This window comes from Myotis nattereri, assembly GCF_964212035.1.
Source record: "Myotis nattereri genome assembly, chromosome: 18".
NCBI lineage: Eukaryota > Metazoa > Chordata > Mammalia > Chiroptera > Vespertilionidae > Myotis > Myotis nattereri.
Window position 1 is genome coordinate 5,022,149 of NC_138093.1, and position 21,815 is coordinate 5,043,963.

The following is a 21,815-nucleotide window of genomic DNA, read 5'->3' on the forward strand; positions in this document are numbered from 1 at the left end:
CTGGGTTCTTCTATTTCTTCCACATGGAACACCCTTTCCCTTTGTGCCAAATCCCAGTGATTGTTTGAAATTCAGAAATGGTTCACTTAAATTAATCATTTCATCCTCTGAGTTCTGGACAAATTGCTTCATTTTGAAGAAGCCCACCGTGATGCGAGGTTTTGTTTTCTAATGACTGATTTCCATAAGGCTCCCTCACCAGATAGTACAGTTCTTGAGGGCTGGCTTTTGTTGTTTTCTTTCTTTATCTTTGGGTCTAGCCAGTGATTGACATTTTATATTATTTTAAAAAATCTATATAATAAAAGCCTAAGCAACCATTAGGGTCCAAGGACCAGAAGGGCTGGTGGCTATGATGCACACTGACCACCAGGGGCAGACACTCAACACAGGAGCTGCCCCCTGGTGGTCAGTGCGCTCCCACGGGGAGAGCGGCAGCTCAGCCAGAAGCTGGGCTCAGGGCTGGCAAGTGCAGCTGCAGTTACAGGAGCCTCTCCTGCCTCCGCCTCCACGCAGCCAGCCAAGCGGTAAGGAGCCAGCAGGTGGGTGGTAAGGAGCGAGGGGTCCCAGACTGCAAGAGGGCACAGGCCAGACTGAGGAACCTCCCCACCCCCCAGTGCACGAATCTCATGCACTGGGCTTCTAGTATTTTTATATAGTCCACCTGGTGGCTCAGTTGGTTGCAGTGTCCTCCCCTACACCAAAAAGGGTGAGGGTTTGATTCCCAGTTGAGGCACATACCTAGGTTGTGGTTGATCCCTGGTGGGGGCGGGCAGACAGAAGGTGGCCTATCAGAGTCTCTCTCTTCCCCCCTCTCTCTTTTCCTCTCTCTCTAAAAGTCAATAAATGCATCCTCAGGTGAGGACTAACAAATATATATTTTTTATATGAGTGAATGCATTAATAAATGATTGACCTGGGAAAGAGAACCTTTTCAATTAGACCCTTTCAGAGATTACTAACGGGAATCTTTGACTTAAAAGGACAGTCATAACTCCGTTTGAAAACGAACATGTAACCAAGCAGGCAACATACACTGAAAAATACACGTACCTGCCTATAGACGGCAGGGAATTGCTGTGCATCTAGGGAGCCTTTTTGTTTTTAGGCTTTTTAGTTCTCGGTGTGCACAGCCGCATCTGAAAAGAGAAGCTATTATTTTTAACCCCTTCAGATTTCCAGTAAAACCAGAGAACGGCCTGGAGCAGGCCGGCGCCTGGGCGGGTAGGCCCCAGCACAGTTGCATGCTTTTGCCTGCCCCTCCCTTGTCCTCACTTTGTGTAGAAGGCTCCTGAATTGAGGACCTACGGCGAATTTTAGTTTTGGGGTTTCAATTGGGTGGAAACAACGTCCTGGAGAGTCTGATGGGTCCTGCTCGCCCATCCCGAGGGGAAATCCCCGCCAGAGGAGCGGGCGGGCGGGAGGCGGAGCAACGCTGCAAGAAAGGCCGGGAGGGAGGGGAGCGGGAGCTCCTTTCGGGTGGGGTTCGCCTGTTTTGAACCCCGGGGCGACGTGACGCCCTAACTGCCATCGCGGCTCGTTTCCCGGCGGAGCGCCGCCCGCCCCCCATTTCCTCGCTCGGCCCCCCGCTTCCGCCAGGAGCTGCGCCGCTCGCCGCCGCCGCTGGGGGCGCCCGGGGCCCGAGGAGCGGCGGTTCCCGGAGCGTCGCCTCCCGGGTCTCAGACGGGCGGCGGCGAGCGGCGAGCAGCGCACCGACACGGCGCCCACCGCCCCGGCGACCCGCGGCGCGCCCCGGCCCGGACTGCGGCCCGAGGCGCCGGCCGCGGCCCCGGCCCCGCTCCCCGCCATCCCGCGGCGCCCGCTCGCCGCGCCCCCGCGCGCCGCTCGCCGCCTCGGTCATGGGGCCGCGCGGGCCTGGGGTCCGGCCGAGCTGACGCGCTGGCGGCCCGCGCGCCCCCTGGGGCCGCCCCCGCCCCCCGCCCGCCGGCGCCTGGCGCTCAGGATGATGAAGAAGAAGAAGTTCAAGTTTAAGGTGGACTTCGAGCTCGACGAGCTCTCCTCCGTGCCCTTCGTCAACGGCGTCCTCTTCTGCAAGATGCGGCTGCTGGACGGCGGCAGCTTCAGCGCCGAGTCCCCCAGGTAGGCGCCCGCGGAGCCCCGGAGGCCCGCACCCCGGCCCGGCCTCCCCCGAGCGCGGCGGCCTCGGGAGCGCCCCTCCGGGGACCGTCCTGCCCGCGGCTGCCGGGCATCGCTCTGCAGAGCCCGCCGGGCTCCTCCGGGCTCCCGAGCCCAGGTGCTCCCGGGGTCCGCTCCGTTCTCTCGGGAGGCGAGCGCTGGCCGAGGATGAGGATGCCCTGGTCTCTCTCTCTCTGTCTCTCTCCCTCTCTCTCTCTCCTTTTTATTGATTTCAGAGAGGAAGGGAGAGGGAGAGAGAGAAACATACTAGTAAATGATGAGAGAGAACCACTGATCGGCTGCCTCCTGCACACCCCCCACCCGGGATCGATCCCACAGCCCGGGCTTGTGCCCTTGAACGGGATTGAACCTGGGACCCGGCGCTCTATCCACTGAGCCAAACCGGCTCGGGCTGGTTTCTGTTAAGACGTTTCCATGTTTGCGAAACGCAGCGTGGAACTTGGGCTGCTGTTGAAACTCACAGAAATGACCCCGAGTGCTTGGGCTCTGAGAGCGGCGGCGCCGACCGCAGCCCGTGCTGAGCCTGACTCCTCCCGGGGGCTTCCCGGCCCCGGAGCCCAGGGCCGGGCCCGGTCGCGCCGCGCTGGGGGCAGGTGCTCTCCCGGGCCGGGCGGGCGCAGTCTGTGCTCCAGCTCTGCGCTGCCGGCCCCTGAAGGACCACCCCCTCCAAGTGGCCACCAGGGGCCCCCGGGGTGAGGACCCAGAGCCGGGGCCAGGGCCCAGACCCGCCCCCGCTGTGGAAGGAACCCCCGCGCCTCGGGGACAGGCGTTGGCAGCTGCAGAAGCAAGTCAGGAGTCGCTCTTGAGTAATTTCAGGGCTTCTCGTACGTTAACAGGTTTACCCTAAGCTAGTGTTCCTGGAGGAAACAGAACATGTACAGCATTTAAAAAACCAACTTTTAAGTTCCTGCGATCAAGGAAAAAAGGTTAATAATTAATGCTTCTTTTGCCTAAATTTACTGTTCATAGACTTTATTTTTACCCTAAAAATACCCTGCTTCCCTTTTATCTGCCATCCTATTAATAACATAAAGGACATCATGTCAATAGATTGTGGAATTGAGGCCAGAAAATTGTCTGCCGTGGCAATAGTGAAGCCTTCGGAAGCCAGAAATTGTAATGCGTCGTTGGCCGAAGCCAAAGATGAAGCACTGTTGATTCTCAGAATTAAAACATGGTCAGCCCTGGCTGGTTTGGCTGGGTGGATAGAGCAGGCGGCCTGTGGACTGAAGGGCCCCGGGTTCGATTCCAGTCAAGGGCACATGCGTGGGTTGTGGGCTCCATCCCCAGGAGGGGGCATGCAGGAGACAGCCGACTCTCTCATCATTGATGTTTCTATCTCTCTCTACCTCTCCCTTCCTCTCTGAAATCAACTTAAAAACAAATAAAAACCATGGTCAGCTGAGGATAGTTTTTAAAATTAAACTGTTCTGACAAATTTGTGGCTAGTCAGCTAAATAATTATACTGCAGTCATCTTTAGCACAGGTGAGAGAACAGTGTGACCTAGAATGGTGCGGCAAATGTTGTGTCAGCTGTGAAGGTGTTGAAAAGCCAAGTCAATTCTTGAATGTCCTGTAGGTGCAAGTGATAGTCTTCCCCGGCACCTTACCCTGTTTTGCTGCAGCCACCTGTGCTTCTGGCTTTTAGACAGGCCTTCTGGGCCAGTGGGGACACCTGGTGGTCAGGGTCCTTCCCTACCACCTCCTTCCTCCCTCAGGTTATTGATTTGGCTTGCTTCTCTCACATCAGTTATTCTGATGTAGGTAATCATGTATAGTCTGGGCCCTTTAAATATGCTATCTTACTTCATTCTCACAGCAAGCCCATGATCTAGGGCAGTGATGGCGAACCTATGACACACGTGTCAGAGGTGACACGCGAACTCATTTTTTTGGTTGATTTTTCTTTGTTAAATGACATTTAAATATATCAAATAAATATCAAAAATATAAGTCTTTGTTTTACTATGGTTGCAAATATCAAAAAATTTCTATATGTGACACGGCACCAGAGTTAAGGTAGGGTTTTTCAAAATGCTGACACGCCAATCTCTAAAGGTTCGCCATCACTGATCTAGGGGTTCCCATTTTGTGGATGAATAAACAGGCTCAGAAAGCATAACTAACTTTCCCAAGGTCCCCACATCTGGTCAGTGAAATGCCAAGATTCTGATACTAATCTCAAACAGATTTGTGCCGGATAAAGGAGAAAACTGTGTGCTCTGCTGAGTTGGGAGGTTCCTAATGGTCTGAACAAGCCAGGGGTATAATTTGATTTGTAATTTGCATGTGTTGGAAAGGGAAAAGGTGAGGGAGGATCTGGGTTCAACTGAACCCCTTCCTCTTTCAACTGAAATTTTGACTTTAACCAAAGTCAGAAAGGTTAAGAATAGTGCTCTGTATAACCAACCAACCAAACAAAAAACCCCGTTTAGTTTGGAGGGAAATGATCCATGATAAGGAGCCTGTGCCTTGCGAGGTAGAGGTGGTTGGGGTAAAGCTAAGAGCGAAGGTTTGGAATTAGGTGGATGTTCGCCTAAAACCTAGCTCTGCCGTGGGAGACCTGGGTGGTGACTTAGTCTCCCGAAGCTCCCATTTGTAAACTAGAAACCACCACTGGCCGGAGGGGCTTACTGGAAGGGTTTTGTAAGATCACTTACCTAAAGCAGCCCCCGGTGCACTGGCACCCAGTTAACGCTCACAGAGAACACCGGGAGCTTGGCCCAGAGGGTTTGTTTCCAGAATCTAGATGTTCCACTTACTTCCCTTATCCTGCCAACTATGAAAGTTTAGGTTTGAATAGTGTACCTCGTTTTACAAGGGAAAAAGAAAACCCAAAATACCGAGAGGATGTGCATGATTTAAGAATTGCATCATTTTCATCCCTAGGTGCCAGTCTAGACAGTGCATCAGTAATTAAATGCTATATTTTAATTTTTTAAAATCACTTTCTTTGTCTCATAAATCAAATATAGTTCACAACTGTCATATTTCTCCCATATATAGAAGATGAACTACATTGCAGGCCCAAAACCACTTTCCTTAGAAAAGGCTGCTTGCACTGTTTTTGCAGGCACCTGAGAACATGAATGGACAGCAGTTCCTACACTGATTTGGTGTTAAACCTCAGAGTGGCTCGCTTTGCCTAGACTGCAGTGTGATTTGCCCTGAATACTTCCTCAGGGTCCGGGATTTTGAGTTGTGCTAGGCAGAGGGTGCCTTTGTAAATAGCCCTAAAAAAAAAAAAAAAAAAAAAGCGTTAGGCGCCATGTCTCTAACAAGCTTCCTTGGGAGAGCGCATGTGTCACAATTGGATGCTGGAGAGATTGTGTTCCGGTGACTCCGCTGGGAGAGGACTCTCAGAAGCTGGCACTTGGTTTCTCAGGACTTTGCCCCATGTGCCGATTCTGCTTGATTCCTTTTATTGTAGCAAATCTTAGACATGAGTCTGACTGTATGCTGAGTCCTAGAAGTCTTCCTGCTGGATCAATGAACCTGGGAGAGGTCTTGGGGACCCTGAATGCATGAGCCTACATAAAAAAGTAATTTATTTTGTTAGAGAAAAACCTTAGAGGTTCCTAGGAAATTATAAATATACTAGAGGCCCAGTGCACCAATTCGTGCACAGGTGGGGTCCCTCGACCTGGCCAGCGATCGGGACCGATTGGGGCCGATCAGGGCTGGCAGGGGGGAGGAGGAGAGGGACTGCGGGAGGTTGGCTCGCTGTGGGATGTTGGCTGTGGGAGTGCACTCACCACCAGGGGGCAGCTCCTGCGTTGAGTGTCTGCTCCCCTGGTGGTCAGTGCATGTCATAGCGACCAGTCATTTGGTTGCTTAGACTTTTATATATATAGATTTGTGCAAAAGCTCAAGATGCTGCTTACCCATTTTTCACCTAATATTGCTAATTTATCCAGTTTCTAGCATCTGTCAAGGGCTGTGAGAAGTACAGCAAATATAAAGGTCTGTAAGGAATTATCTCTATTTGATTAATTTGGATCATAGGTGACGGGTAATTGTTGACAACAGGAGACAGAAGGATTTAGTGCCAGATCAATGGATCGGACAATATGTGAGTGTTGAAATTCTGAAGCTAAAGAGTTTATTTACAACAGTAATGGTTACTGAAAACCTACCAGCCTTTCTGGGGAGCATGCCGGGAGGATGAATTTCCACTGACGGGGGCAGCTGGAGCTAGTCACCAATGGGAGCTGGTCAGCTGCTTGCAGAGTTCCCACTGAACAGAGCAGAAGACAAAGACGTAGAATGTCATTGTACAGTTTACTCTCCCCTGCTCGTAGGTAAGAGTTCATCTAAGATCCTTGCAGTAAACTGTAATGTGATTATGTTATCAGTGGAAAATGTGCCTCGTCTTTCCCTGTTGCTAGTGGGAGTGGGGTTCTTGGGGTGCCACTGGAATGAGCATTTCCGGAGTCCCCCATGGGAGGGTGAGTTATGGTAGAAAGTTTTATTTTTTGTGGAGTTAAATCCCTGGGTTTCTAAAGTCCCATTTCCCTTAGTCCAGTCATAGAATTATAGCTGGGGTTTCAGTACGGCTAGAAGCAAAGCCAGTGTCTAGAGCAGCGGTTCTCAACCTGTGGGTCGCGACCCCTTTGGGGGTCAAACGACCCTTTCACAGAGGTCTCCTAAGACCATCGGAAAACACATATATAATTACATGTTGTTTTTGTGATTAATCACTATGCTTTAATTATGTTCAATTTGTAACAATGAAATTGGGGGTCACCACAACATGAGGAACTGTATTAAAGGGTGGCGGCATTAGGAAGGTTGAGAACCACTGGTCTAGAGTTTCCTTACCATGTTGGAGCCGGGCCCAGTGCAGCATCACTGTCCCTTAGTCCACTGCCTGTGGGTCCACATGGCTGTGTGGGGCGAATGCAGGGAAGCAGGAGCAAAGAACCCACAAACCCAGGGTCCCAGGAGTCCCAAAAGAGCCACGAGCACAAGAGTGAACCTTTGTTTGGGGGTTATGTGTCCCACAACTTCTGCCCTTGCCGTGGCCACGCCCATTCTGGCCTACATCTCTGTCCCAGGTGTGATTGACAGGCAGCACCTTCCAGGTTACCCCAACTTTACTTCTCTTCCCTTTGTCCAGTCCCCTTCCCACAATGTTTTATAGGGAACAGCCTACAATGTCTGGCTTTCCCTTTGCTCCTTTCCTGTTATTAATAGCTAGTTAATTACAGCAGTGTCCATCATAGCAGTACTTAAGCTGGCTGGTGTGCTGATGTTCTTTGGATTCGAATGGGGCTGGATTAAAATGGGGGGACAAATTAGGAGTCTTTTAAAATAACCTAGGCAGGAGCTAATAAGAACCTGTACTGGAGGTCTCTCTGCAAGTGGCTGGTGAAATGATAATGCCGTGACCAATGGCTTGATGACATGACAGTCACAAAGTCCAGAAGCATCTTGGCTTTCTTTTTTTTTTTTTTTTTAATTTATTGCTTAAAGTATTACAAAGGGTATTACATATGTGTCCATTTTATCCCCCCGCCCTAGACAGTCCCCTATCCTCCCCTATCCCCCAATGTCTTATGTCCACTGGTTATGCTTATATGCATTTGGCTTTCTTTTGCTTCGTTGAGGGACTGTAATATATTGGGGAGGAGATGAGGCGGTGAGTTATGTATTTAACATGCTATGTGGAGGTGACAGCCTGGTGAGAATAGTTATTGTGTATTAAGATTGTGGTCTGTTGTAAGTAAGCCTACTTCCTGAACTTTCCCTCTAGAATTCCCTTACACCATCTTACCCTTTTATTTACTTATTTATTTTTAATTTATTTTTCAATGACAGTTGGCATACAATATTATACCAGTGTCCTGTTTTGCCTTCTTAAACATATTAGTGAAAGTTAATTTTAGAAGGATCCAGTGTCTCCTGGGAAGGTATTCCAAGGAAGAGGTTAGAAAAAATATAAAGACTACAAGGGATTAATTATTATTATTATTATTATTATTATTATTTTTGCAGAGAGGAAGGGAGAAGGAGAGGAGTAGAGAGTTAGAAACATCAATGAGAGAGAAACATCGATTCGGCTGCTTCCTGCACACTCCCTACTGGGGATGTGCCCGCAACCAAGGTACATGCCCTTGACCGGAATCGAACCTGGGACCCTTCAGTCCTCAGGCCGACGCTCTATCTACTGAGCCAAACCGGTCAGGGCAAGGGATTAATTTTAATAAATGTTGCTAAAGTAATCAGATTTTACCATAGTTAATAAAACATTCAGAAAACTCCCTAGCTGGTTTGGCGCAGTGGATGGAGCGTTGGCTTATAGACCAAAGGGTCCCGGGTTCGATTCTGGTCAAGGGCACATACCTTGGTTGCAGGCTCCTCCACAACCCAGGTCCTGGTTGGGCTCATGCCAGAGGCAACCAATTAATGTGTTTCTCTCACATCAGTGTTTCTGTCTTTCCCTCACTTTCCACTCTCCCTAAAAATCAGTGGAAAAATATCCTTGGGCAAGGCTTAACAACAAGAAAAACATTCAGAAAACACATTCTTCAATTGTAGTAAACTGAAGGCAAATTATTGCCTAATGAAAAGCTTTGGAGAACTGTCAAAGACAGAATGTTACATTATTAAATCTTTTCAAAGCGCTCTTTCTTTGTAAAAGTGTTCAATGCATTTTTAGGTTTATTAAGACTGTTAGAACAGGTTTAATTTCTGGTCTGCTGTCATAAAAGGAATAATAAGAAAAATTTCCTGAATTTTGGGGTCTTCCCAAGTTTGCCTTATGTTGTCCATCTTATTTGGTGCCCGAAATTGAATACTCTTCTAGGCTCACGTGGGCTTGTGCAAAAACCCATGGGAATCCAGGGAGTGTCCGGGAAACAGATGAGCACATCTGTGTATCGGCTCTTCTACTTTATAAACAAGCTGAAGGGATTTCTTTCTTGTCTTTGGCCAGAGAATGTGCTCATGTTCTCAAGATTTTAGTTCACTGCACATCATGTACTTCCTTTTAATAACCTGTCTCCTTATTGCAAGAGCAATATAGATTCATGTAGGAAACTTAGAAAATATGAAAGCAAAACGAAAAGGACAAAAATTGCATAGAAATGAACCAACTAGAGATAATCATGATTATTAATATTTTGGTATATAACCTAGGAGTCTTTATTGATCCATATACAGTATATATATATATATATATATATATGCACACACACACATACACACACACACACACTTACACACACCACATACTTTTTTTTCAAAAACCAAAATGGGATCGTACTGTTTCACAAACATGCTACAGTGAGCATCCTTATAGCCAAGTTTTATGCACATCCGTCATTATTTTACACCACTAGACAAGTCACGAGACCTGGCCCCTTTAGATTTCCCCTGAAGTTATTGTATGTGAAAAATAAGAAAAATAGTACTCACAGGCAGCGACTTTTTTTTCAAGGTGTGACTTTCCAATAATAAGTCCTCAAAACTCAGGCTCCATCCCTGGATAACTACTTTGTAAAAATTATAGTCATGCCATTTTACACCAGTAAGTTTTTGTGCCACCAAACCTTGCACAGTAGGCAGTTTATAAATATTTCTTGAAAGCATGCAGATATTGGGAGAAAAGATCTATTGTAGCTTTGCTAAGGATGATAAATACACAGCGATCCCAAAATTAAATATATGGGAATCATATGCGGAAGTATATACTGTTCTGTGTACACTTGTAATTCTTTCTAAGATTATCAGTGAAAGTTAATTTTAGAAGAATCCAATTTACAATTCTTTATAAGCTGTGTACATAGAACTGTATACACTTCCCCGTGTTCAATTTGGGGTGTCGGCCTTTGAGGGGTATTATCAGATAGAGATCCAGGGCATTGCATTCAGATTCTGGGGAATCCTGAATTATGTCAATAAGAGGGTCTAAGGTGAGTCTCAAGAGAGAAGATGGTGGTTTTTTAAATACTAAAAAATGAGCTTATATTATCTATATTTTACATTCCTAATTTCATTTAATTCTTACAAAATCTCTTTTATAGAGATGTTACCTCCTATTGGGTTAGGATATATGCCACATGCTGTAACATACGTTATTAAAAATCAGTAAGTGGCTTAAATGAGATAGGAGTTTTTTTCTCTCTCGAAGTGCAAGCTGATGCGGGGCTGTGCTCCGTCAAGTAGTCAGGGGCCGACTCTTGTCCCGTGGCCCTGTCATGCCAGGGTGCTTATTGTTCTCATCTGCAGGAACTCACCCACATCCGAATTCCAGCCTCTGGCAAGGAGGAGAGGGGAAGGGGAAGTCCCTTTGCTCACAGTTCATTGACCTGAACGCAAGCACAAGGCCACATCCACCCCAAGAACAGCTGAGAAGTGTAGTCTATGCTGGGTGTCCATGTGCTCAGAGAAAGATTCAGTGACAGTAAAGAGAGGGGAGGACAGATGTCAGGGGACACTCAGCCTCTGCCACGCCTCTCTTTTATCTGTTTATTTTTTAAAATATATTTTTTTATTGATTTCAGAGGGGAAGGGGGGGAGAAAGAGAGAGAAACATCAATGATGAGAGAGATCATTGTTTGGCTGCCTCCTGCACGCCCCACACTGGGGATCGAACCCACAACCCGGGCGTGTGCTCCGACTGGGAATTGAACTTTGATTTCCTGGTTCAGAGGTTGATGTTCAATCACTGAGCCACGCTAACTGGGCCACACCTCTTTTTTAGAGATAAGAAAGTCGATCCCCAGAAAAGCAACATAACTTGTTTAAGGTCACACATCCAGATGTGCCCCATAAGGAGGGAATAGGCTGCTGGGGAAGATGTTAAAGAAGGCATGTTCTGTTCAGCATAGCGTTAGATGTAACAGGCAGAGCACCCGGATAGTGTGCAGGATCACACTGAGAGGCTCCCTCGGTGCCTTGTCCATTTGTCAGGAATGGTCTCCTGCATTAGAAGGAGAGGCAACTTAGATGACTCGTCAGGCCTTCACATTTTATTTCCTGATACTGCTCTTCCTAACCCTCCGGTGTCAGCCAAAGCCGGTCAGCTTCTACCAGCCGAATGTGTGTGCATGTCTGTCTGCTTGGCCCTCCCTCCTTTTCCTGCCTCTTCACCATTCTCTTAGTCGATTCCAACCCCAGCATGCTCATGCGTCTTCCTCAGGCAGTGCTCCTGGGTCTGAGATGGGGGAGAACGGGTGGTGGGGTCAATTCAGGCTTAGAATTTAGTTTGTAGGGGGAGAGGCCAAAGAGACAAGGGAATGAAGCGTTGATGAGAAAGGGATTTAAGGAGTCAGTCAGGGAGAAACCAGGCCAGGAAGATAAAGTGGGAAAATAGAGAATGGTTGGGAGAGGAAGGAATCTCTCACGTGAAAGGTGTGTGTGCCAGCCTTGATGGGGTAGGACATGTGCTCAGAGAGTGGATGTTAGGGCTTGAGAGCTGCCAAGCCCAGGTGTGGGTGTTCCTGGAGGTGGGAAGAGAGTGGAGGACAAAGAACTCCGAGTCTAGGGCGTTAGGTTACTTGCAGTGTGATTGCAGGTGTTGGGGTGAAGGGAGAGGGAGATGGAAGAACAGGGACTTCCGGGTGACCTTAACTAGGAGAGAAAGAGTGTGCCAGAGCCAGAGATCCGGTGCTCAAGCCTTTGCTTTTGGTGTCAAAGAAAAACAGCGTGACCAAGACTGACATCAAGTTGCAGGGGAGGTGTGTGGTTTCAGTGCTTACATTCAAGCCTTGAGTCCAAGTTGTGTTAGCCTTTGTGTGTGGCATAAGCTGGAGGCCCAGGCCAGGTTTGTCTTTGCATGTGGCTGTCCAGTGGTGACCTTGAGAGGGTTGTTTTCAGGAGGAAGAGCAGGTTTCAAATGGTTAGTGAGTGAGCAGCCGAAGCATTGCGTGATTGTCCTCAATTTGGGAAGTTTGTTCATGAAAAGAAGGGGCAAAGTAGCCCTGGCTGGTTTGGCTCAGTGGCTAGAGCAGTGGACCAAGGGGTCCCAGGTTCGATTCCGGTCAAGGGTACATACCTTGGTTACAGGCTCCTCCCCAGCCCAGGCCCTGATCGGGTCTCGTGGGGAGGCAGCCAATCGATGCATCGATGTTCTTCTCTGTCTTTCCCTCTCTCTTCCACTCTCCCTAACAATCAATAGAAAATATCCTCAGGAGAGGATTAACCAATAATAAAAATAAAAAGAAGGGGCAAAGTAGAACTAGGTAAAAGCGGGGAAGCAGGACAAACAACAGCAGTTTGACTTCGTGTATTATTTTTAGGATAGAGACTTGGACATGACTGTAGGGTGGGGTGAAGGAATAGTGTAAGATACAATAGAGATGTGAATCTAAAACAGACACATGCCTGAAGGTCTACCTTTCTGTCGTCTTACGGAGAAAAAACATTCTGTTCCGTCTGGAACCTGCTTACGGTTTTAGAAGAAATTCCTCAGGCTTTTCCTAATTCAGTGGTGTTGCCAAGCATGTGGCTTAGAAACCAGCTCCCACCCCCAGCGCATTTCATCTCCGCGAGACCAGGAACTGCCCATAGTATTGATTGTGGACTTGACGTGTTTGCTTCGTTTCGCTTTAGTGAGTCATCAGTCGCATAGCATTCAAATGAACTCACTTAGCGGCGTTTTCTTCCTCGTCAGAACTTTATATGTTTCCTGTTCCAGACGGCAGCCCCATTTCAGCAGCGATTTCTGGGAATTCTCTGGTGCCAATGGCTAAATACGAAGCTGTTCGCATTTTCTCCCCGGTGGCTCCCTTTGGAGGCCGGTTCAGGATCTGCCAAGGTAGTGTGTTTCTAAAGGTGTCACCTCTGGGTACCGTCCTGGACATGAGGGTCTTCCCACTTCGGTCACTCCCGAGGGAATGGCTTCCTGAAAGCTCAGATGACTATCTCACTGGGACCGCCCCGTGGTCATCACTGCTTCTTCCGTGTTCGTTTCAGAAATAACAGCCCCAGGAAGGGAGCAGGAAAAGACTGTTCGTAATCCTTGCAAAAGAAGGGAATTGGTTCCAAAATTTTGCTCGTACACCACATTAGTAGAGAACCTTATATAAGCAACCACAAATTACCTTTATAATTTCTTGTTTATTTATTTTTTGTTAATCTTCACCTGAGAATATTTTCCCCATTGTTTTTCAGAGGGAATGGAAGGGAGGGAGGGGGAGAGAGAGAGAGAGAGACATTGATGTAAGAGAGACACATCAACTGGTTGAATCCCGCAGGCTCCCCGACCAGGGGCAGGGAAGGTACCCACAAGCCAGGTAAGTGCCCTTCACTGGGAATTGAACCCACAACCCTTTGGTGCGTGAGCCAACGTGTAACGGTTTAGCCACATCAGCCAGGGCTACCTTTATAATTTCTATCAATGCATCTGTATTAAAGGAAAAATAAAGCCAATCGTTAAGTTAGTAATACAGATACTGTGCATTTGCAGTTATATACAGTTCTCATCACAACAATGAAGTGCAAGACTTCCCGGAGCACCAGGAACTCGGTCATTAATGACTGCAGGGCTGCCATTTCCTCATTTCCGAAACTGGAAGTTGGTGCCAGCTGGTCGTAAAAGGGACCCTGAGAGCTCCTTTGCCAAGGTAGCCCCTAGAAAACCAGCACGCAGAACTATCGCCAGGCTGTTTTCAGTGTCTGCTGCCTTGTCTGACTGCCTCCTCTGCTGCCACCGGTTTCCTCCCCTGTGAGGGGGGGCATCGGACATGCCGAGCTGGGCACTGGTGATGCACACACCTGAAGGCCACACCGACTGCCCCAGGTCAGCACAGCGCCCCGCGGACCTGCGCCCCTCAGCACGCGCCCCAGCGTGGCGGCTGCTCAGTGCGGCCCTGAAATCCAGCCCGTGATCTCACGCTTTCGCCGCTGCGCACACCCCTTCCAGGCTGTTCCTGGACCTGCCTTCACAGCAGACTGTGGTGCTGAGCCTTTGGCTTTAATTCTCTTCCTTTCCATGCTTTTTCCTCATGGTCCTGTCATTACAATTACTTTAAGGATAATAACCGAGACAGCCTGACCAGAGCCTTCACCAGGCGGCGAGTAATAAGTATTCTTGTGCTCTTTTGTTTTTTTGTGTTTTCTTTCTCTCGTGCTATTTTGTCGGGTTCCACTCATTTCACTCCCCATCTCAGGAATGTGAGCATTCTGCGGTCCTCCCTCCTTATCTGTGTCTCCAAATGGGTCTTGGCAGCCTGGCCGTGTCCCCTGGAAGTGACGACTTCTCGTCACTGTACAGGACCCGTCCTCCGATCCCTTCCAGTGACTGCCCCGGTCAAATACCAGAGGAGGAGTGCCCCAGAGCACACAGCGAACCCGCGTGCCAGCCCCTTTCTCTTGCTCTCTGTGTCCTTCAGTTACAAGGCAACTCAGGTATACGTAGGAAATGACCCTGCCCCGGGCCCGTGTAGCTCAGTGGTTAGAGGGTCGGCCCACGCACCAAAGGGCTGCGGGTCCCATTCCCAGTCAAGGGCAGCTACTGGGTTGCAGGTTCCATCCCTGGCCCCATTTGGGGCACGTGGGGGGCAACCGAGCAATGTGCCTCTCTTACGTCGATGCTTCTCTCTCTCTCCCGCCCCCTCCCTCCCTTTCGCTCTCTAAAAATTAATGGAAAAAATACCCGTGGGTGCGGATTAACAAACAGATGAAAGAAAGAAAATGTCCCAGGACTTTATGGGAACAAGGGAATTATTATGCCCCATGACTCAGGAAATGTATCATAGAAAAAGCTTTGGGGAGAAGTGTTGATTCATAGCACCCTGTCGGTTTACACAGTGCTTTAAATATTTCATTTTCCAACGACCCTTTGAAGTAAGTTTTTCTACCATTTTATAGATTCAGCAACATACTACAAAACATTTCATAAAAGCCTAGCTGGTCTGGCTCAGTGGATAGAGCGTCATCCTGCAGACTGAAGAGTCCCGGGTTGCAGGCTTGATCCCCAGTGGGGGGCGTGTAGGAGGCAACCGATCAATGATTCTCTCTCATCATGGATGTTTCTCTCTCCCTCCTTCTCTAAAATCAATAAAAATATTTTTTTAAAACAACAAAACAAGCGATGTAGGCAGTGAACAGTGGTCTGTTGACAAACTTGCCCATGTTCGAGCCTGTCTTTCCTCCAGAGGAGCCCCATCTCCGGTCCAGGCCAGCGCCCACCTGTCGTCTGCATGCCTTCCCCGCTGACATTCTTGGGGAGGGTCCCCCCTGGCGCCTGCATGCACACCCTGCCAGAGCTGGGGGCTTTTTCTCTTCACGGTTCCTTCCTGGCAGCACTAAGGCATGTTAAAATGAGATCCTCCCTCCACCGCATGCCCCCCCGCCCCCCCCCCCCCCGCCATCCTCACTTTCTCCCTTTATTACTAAAATGTTTGAAAACACCGGTCTGTGTTCCCAGTCTCCACTTCCCATAGTTACCTGCCTGCCACCCCCACCTTTTCAGGGAAACGGCACTTGCCACCGTTACCAGTGACCGCCTGGTTGCTGCTTTTCTGCCTTTATCTTACCTGACCTCTCTGCCGCATTCCAGGTTGTTGAGCAATTCCTCTCTGCAGGCTTTTCCCTGGTTTGGTTTCCATGGTAACATGAACTCCTTGCTTCTCTCTCTGTTGCTGTGAGTCTCCTGTGCCTGCCTCTTTTCCACTCATGCACCTCCGGGTGTTCGACTCGGCCCTCCTCCCTCCTGCTCGCTCACACCTCCCTGAATGGCCCCGTCCATCCCCACGGCCTCCACGCACATGCTGAGGGCTTCCGCTTGTGTCTGCAGCCCCGCCCTTTGAGCTCTAGGTCTCTGTGTATCCTGATGAGCGCCTCTCAGGCTCCTCAGCTGGAAAGCGTCCAACACGGGGCTGTTTCCCTCGCTGCCACCACCAGCAGAACGCATGCGGGAGAGAAACGCTGCCTAGGTTCAGATGTTCCCATTGACTGATACCCGCTCACCCGGTTCCTCCAGCCAAAAGCGCCTCTGGGGTGTGAGATCCATTTATCCTTAGTACTGTCATTAAGAGCCACGCTGTTTAGATCTGATTTATCCTTAGAGTCTTAGAATATTTGGTCTTGCCTCCTTTCCCGAAGGTTTGTTTTCTCAGGAATTTATATCTTCCATAAAATAAATGAATGAGGAAGCAAATTCTGTACTTGTAAATGTAACCGTTATTTCTCCCTGGAGGACAAATGTAAGTGGACTTAGAACTGCTTAGGTCCTTGATAATAACAACTGCTAACATTTACTGTGGAGACCCACGGTAAGCCAGGCGCTGTTCCAGGCGCCAGGTATAATAATTCACTTGACTTTCCAAAATCCCCACGAGCGTAGGTGCTGTCACCTTCCCCGTCTCACAGAGGAGGAAGCGGAAGTTCAGAGAGGTTAGGGAACGTGTGCAGTGGACAGCTGCCGCGTAGCGGAGGCACGATTTGAACCCAAACGACTGGCTCCGGATACAAGCTCTTAACCTCCGGCAGTAATGTTGTCTGGCAGAACAGCTTGCATTCCTCATAGCAGTGTTTTTTATCATCATTTCTGAAAAGTTAAAAATAGGCAACAGACTGATGAATCTCAGAGAGAAGGCCAACCCTTCCCCCCAGAAGAGATTGACCAAAGAACTTATATGCATATATGCATAACCATGGACACAGACAGTAGTGCAGTGAAGGTCTGGGGAGGGGGTGGGGGTGAGGTGGAGGGAGTCAATGGAGGGAAAAAGGGGGACATCTGGAATACTTTCAACAATAGAGATACATTTAAAAAATACTTCAAATTACCAAGACATGGCATAATTTTAGATATGTGCCTCGCGTATCCATATGCAAGTTATTCTTATTCTACCAAGTATTGCAGTTTGCTAATACAGTAACTAAGTCGTCACAAAAATAGATCCATAATTTTTATTTTATTTTATATTACTTTTATTTTCTAAAGACCTTTTAGATTTTCCTTTGCTCCTTTGAAGCATAAACAATAACCATAGCAACATTTTGCTTCTTTTAATTCCTCTGCTTATGTATTTCACAATCCACATCTTTGTCATTTTATCTTAGAAATACTTAGCTTTCCACAATATCAACACAAATCATATTCTGTTGCTTTGTTTCTTGAAAGTGGTTAAGCAACCATATAAAGCTCATAGGAAATTGATGACTCATATAACGGAAAGCATTTACTAATGTGACTTTTGTCTCAGTTGCCAAGAAGTCTGAGTTTGTTTCCATGGTAACCCATCAGTATGACAAATTGTCAAGAACTAACTGCCACTTTTTTGTGTGTGTGTATTTTGGACAGCTTTCTAATAGCTGTGTGTGTGTGTGTGTGTGTGTGTTAAAGATTTTTATCACAAAAAGGCACAGAAAAATTTATTTATTTAGAGATACTGTTTAATATTTCGAAGCTATTATTTTGATTTTACAAAATCTAGAAGATTATTTAAGTTAACATGTCTATTTCTACTTAAGTTCCTGTTAATGAAGGCCATCATCAACAAAATTCACTTACAGTATTGGTTAATTTGAAATACATTGTGTGTAATTACAGGAGAATCTGCCACAAACAAGGCAGGGAAAAGGAAATTAGGACATCCTAAGGAATGAGGACTTAGGGAATGATGGGGAAGCCAATTCAGCCGGGTCTTGCCAGCCCTCCCTGGGTGACCATGTTCTAGGATGGGGAGTGGCAGACACTGAGGAATTCAAGGAATCCAGGCCGCCCAGGTCATCGCTCACATGGGACACTAGGCCTTCACCTGCAGGCTGGGTTGGGAAAGATTCTTAGAGGAGGTAATGACTAAACTAAAGGAGTTAAAGCTAAACTGGTGGTCCTAGCCAGTTTGGCTCAGTGGATAGAGCATCGGCCTACAGACCGAAGGGTTCTGGGTTCAATTTCGGTCAAGGGCAGGTACCTAGGTTGGTCAGGGCGCGTGCAGGAGGCAACCAATCAATGTGTTTCTCTCACATCAATGTTTTTCTCTGTCTTTTCCTCTCTCTTCCACTCTCTCTGAAAATCAATGGGAAAATATCCTCAGGTGAGGGTTTAAAAAAAAAAAAAAGCTAAACTGGTAAATAAGGGAAGTGGAATGGAAGAGAAAACATTATGAACAAAGGTATACAAATGAGAAATAGTGTGACAGAAATGATCTGTTGAGGGACTGAACCACCAGATGAGACAGGAAGGGTGGAGAGATGAGACTAAAGATGGGCAGGGGCTTGGACCAGATCCTCTCAGATATGGGGAAGCGGTGAAGGATTTTAGACGGGAAGGCATCCTCCGGTAGCAGCGAGGAAGGTAGGTTTGAGCGAGGACCATTTAGGAGGCTGTTGCCGTGTGTCAGAGAGGATCTGTGAGGGACTGGCTTCGGGTGGTGGTCAGACACAGGAAAGGGGTTCACTCAGGAATAGTTGTGAAGTAGCGGAGGCAAGACTTGGTAGCTGGGCCTGGGCCTCAGTGGCCCGGGCATGACACTGATTCCTTGTGTGTTGAATGAATGAATAGTGGAGCTCCAACTTAGAGATTGAATTGATAAGTGAACTCACCTTTTTCCAGTGTCTGTGGATAACTAAGACCTTCAAAGATTTTTCGGATCCCATTGTTAGGAATTTGTCTGCTTCATGGCTGTTTCCAAATACTGGCATTTAACATCGCGCTGTTGCATTGCAGACTTGGGTGGCAGAGTGTGTGTGCCTTTTTGTCATGCCATCGATAATAGTTCATTAACTGGTTCTTTTTTTTCCTCCTCAGGGAGGTGGTGCAAGCGAACTGTGTTCACTGGAGGAAGAAGTTCTCATTTATGTGCAAAATGAGCGCCAGCGCCGCCACGGGCATCCTGGATCCCTGCATCTACAGGGTGTCTGTGCGCAAGGTATAAAAATAGCCGTCTCGTCTCCCCTTTCAGGAACCATAATTAGCCCCCTACATGCTGACGCACTTTATTTAGCTCTGCTTTGTCCGTAGAGCTGTTACATGCCATTTCCCTTCACACTTGCAGCAGAAATTCAAATCACTGTGAAAACCAGGGTGAAGAATCTGAAGTTATAAATTAACATATTATTCAAGAAACTTACCTCACTCTCGAAATACATCTAAGTATTAACCTTATTTGTATGATTCGGGGAGCTGTGTATGTCTACCTCCTGCTATGCATTTACTTCTTCTTTGTTAGGCATTGTTTTAGGGACTTGACATATGATGTCTAATAACAACCCCAAAAGTGGGTGTTATTTTTTCCAGTTTCAGGAAAACGCAGGCTCAGAGAGGTTGTTACTTGCCCAAATTCACATAGCTCTGAGCATCCAAGTATTTCTTCAAGTCTTCATGCGCAGAAGTTACCATGCATACCAAGAGGCATGGCGGCATGACCAGAACTCAACAGGAAAAAATAGGGAGAGGGCTCGCAGGGCAGAGGCCATGCTCTGTCCCGCTCCTTCCCAGGGAAACAGAGGCAGAAAACACGGGTGCATAGGGCAGAGAATGAAAGGGCTCATTTTACAGCCAAAACCCTAGAAAACTGATTTTTTAACTCAGTTAAAGCTTGATGTTCAATTAATGAACATTCAACAATAAAAATCTACATAATAAAAGCCTAAGCGACCATTACCGCAGAAGGACCAGAACAACCAGTTGCAGTGATGCGCACTGACCACCAGGGGGCAGATGCTCAACGCAAGAGCTGCCCCCTGTTGGTCACTGCGCTCCCACAGGGGGTGTGCCTCTCAGCCAGAAGCCAGGCTCATGGCTGGTGAGTGCAACGGCAGTGGTGGGAGCCTCTCCTGCCTCTGCAGCAGCACTAAGGAGCCGCGAGCCAAGTGGTAAGGAGCAAGTGGGCGGGCAGTAAGGAGCGAGGGATCCTGGACTACAAGAGGGGGATTGGGCCTAAGCCGGCAGTTGGACATCCTCTGAGGGGTCCCGGACTGTGAGAGGGTGCAGGCCGAGTGGAGACACACAGCCCCAATTGTACAAATTTCATGCACTGGACCTCTAGTAAATAAAAGGAAAAAAATAGTAAAAAGAGACCCATGGAAGATATCGGCATGGGAAGATCAGAGATAAACTTTTACAATAAACATAATGAGTGAACAATATGGGGAATTCCACTAGAGGACTAGACACTATAAAAAACAAATCAAATTCTAGAACTAAAAAATACAATAATTAAAATGTAAAGCTAAATAAATGAAGATAAACCTAAGCAGGTATATTTAACAGCAGGTTTACCACAACAGAAGAGAGCTTTGGGAAACTGGAAAATGAGACGTGAGAAAATATCCAGGGTAAATCCCAGAGAGAAAAAGGGTGGGATACACAGAAAAGAGTGTGGGACTTGGACAGCAGTGGAGGGGCTAACGTATGTGTAATTGGCACCCTGAAGGGAGCGGAGAGGGGTTGTGGCTGAGAACCTCCCACCTGATGAAGAATATCAAGCCCCAGATTCAGAAGTCCTGTAAACCCCATTTAGGATAACAAGTCTGGCATGTTTAAATGACAGTGGTTGTCTCTGGGATGGGGGTTTTGACTCTTATTAACTACAGTCTTTGTACAATGGTTAATATGCTCAACTAAGTAAGTAAGAAATTTAACCTTTCTTTGGTGATTAATGTTCTTGCAGTGTGTTTGGGACCTTTTTGGCAATTTCTTCAGCAAATAGATCAAATATTAGCTTGTTTTCTCACCATTTGTTGCTTTCAGATTTAAGTTCTAAATAAAAATTCTGGAGAGGAGCATCTAAATAGTTAGATTTAAGATCATCAGAATTATGCCCTAACTGGTTTGGCTCAATGGATAGAGCATCAGCCTGTGGACTGAAGGGTCCCAGGTTCGATTCCAGTCAAGGGCATGTACCTTGGTTGCGGGCACATCCCCACTGTGGAGTGTGCAGGAGGCAGCTGATTGATGTTTCTCTCTTATCAATGTTTCTAACTCTCTATCCCTCTCCCTTCCTCTCTGTAAAAAAATCAATAAAATATATATTTTAAAAAAAAAGATCATCAGAATTATACTATCTACTAGTGGCCCGGTGCACGGATTTGTGCACATTGAAAGGAAATTAGAAGAAAGATTCGTGCGATAATTATGTTACTGCAAAAAGATTACATGTCAAAATAGTATATATAATATAGTATTATAAAAGTAAAACATATATATAATATAGTATTATAAAAGTAAAACATGTGTGCAATTGATGCCAATGATAGCATTATATGTATCACACATGCACAAGTCAACTTTATTTTTAAATTGCTAGTGTGTGTCATATGTACCAATTGGTCAGATGGTCGATGAATAAATTGAGATGTGGTTCATGTTAAATGTCAACAAAAACAACCAAATTCATGATTGACAATGACAGATGGAAACACATGTGTGCATTTGGCGCCAGTGAGAGCTTTATATGTATTGTGCATGAGCGAGTCAATGTTTGTTTTTAAATTGCCAGTGCACGTCATATGTACCGGCCGGTCGGCATGATCAGTCACTTAGCCTTTTATATATAGACTAGAGGCCGGATGCATGAAATTTGTGCAAGAGTAGGCCTTCCTTCCCCTGGCTATCGGCACTGGCTTCCCTCTGGCCGCCAGCAGGCACCTGGGACCTGGGCTTTGTATGGAAGGTCGTCTGGAAGGACATCCAGTCTAATTAGCATATGCTTTTATTATTATAGATTACATATGGATATTTGCCAGTATATAAATGTCT

At 47.2% G+C, this 21,815-nt stretch overlaps 1 protein-coding gene across 1 annotated transcript in view; it reads left to right on the forward strand.

Moving 5' to 3' along the window:
* The first annotated feature begins 1,899 nt into the window (after nt 1–1,899).
* The window catches only part of EEIG2 (EEIG family member 2), a 32,529-nt gene continuing 12,613 nt past the window's right edge, over nt 1,900–21,815 (forward strand). Inside the window, exons 1-2 of the mRNA XM_081112008.1 lie at nt 1,900–2,100; nt 18,864–18,984. Coding sequence (XP_080968134.1) covers nt 1,964–2,100; nt 18,864–18,984 — 258 coding nt within the window. The 5' untranslated portion in view covers nt 1,900–1,963. The remainder of the gene's footprint in view (nt 2,101–18,863; nt 18,985–21,815) is intronic.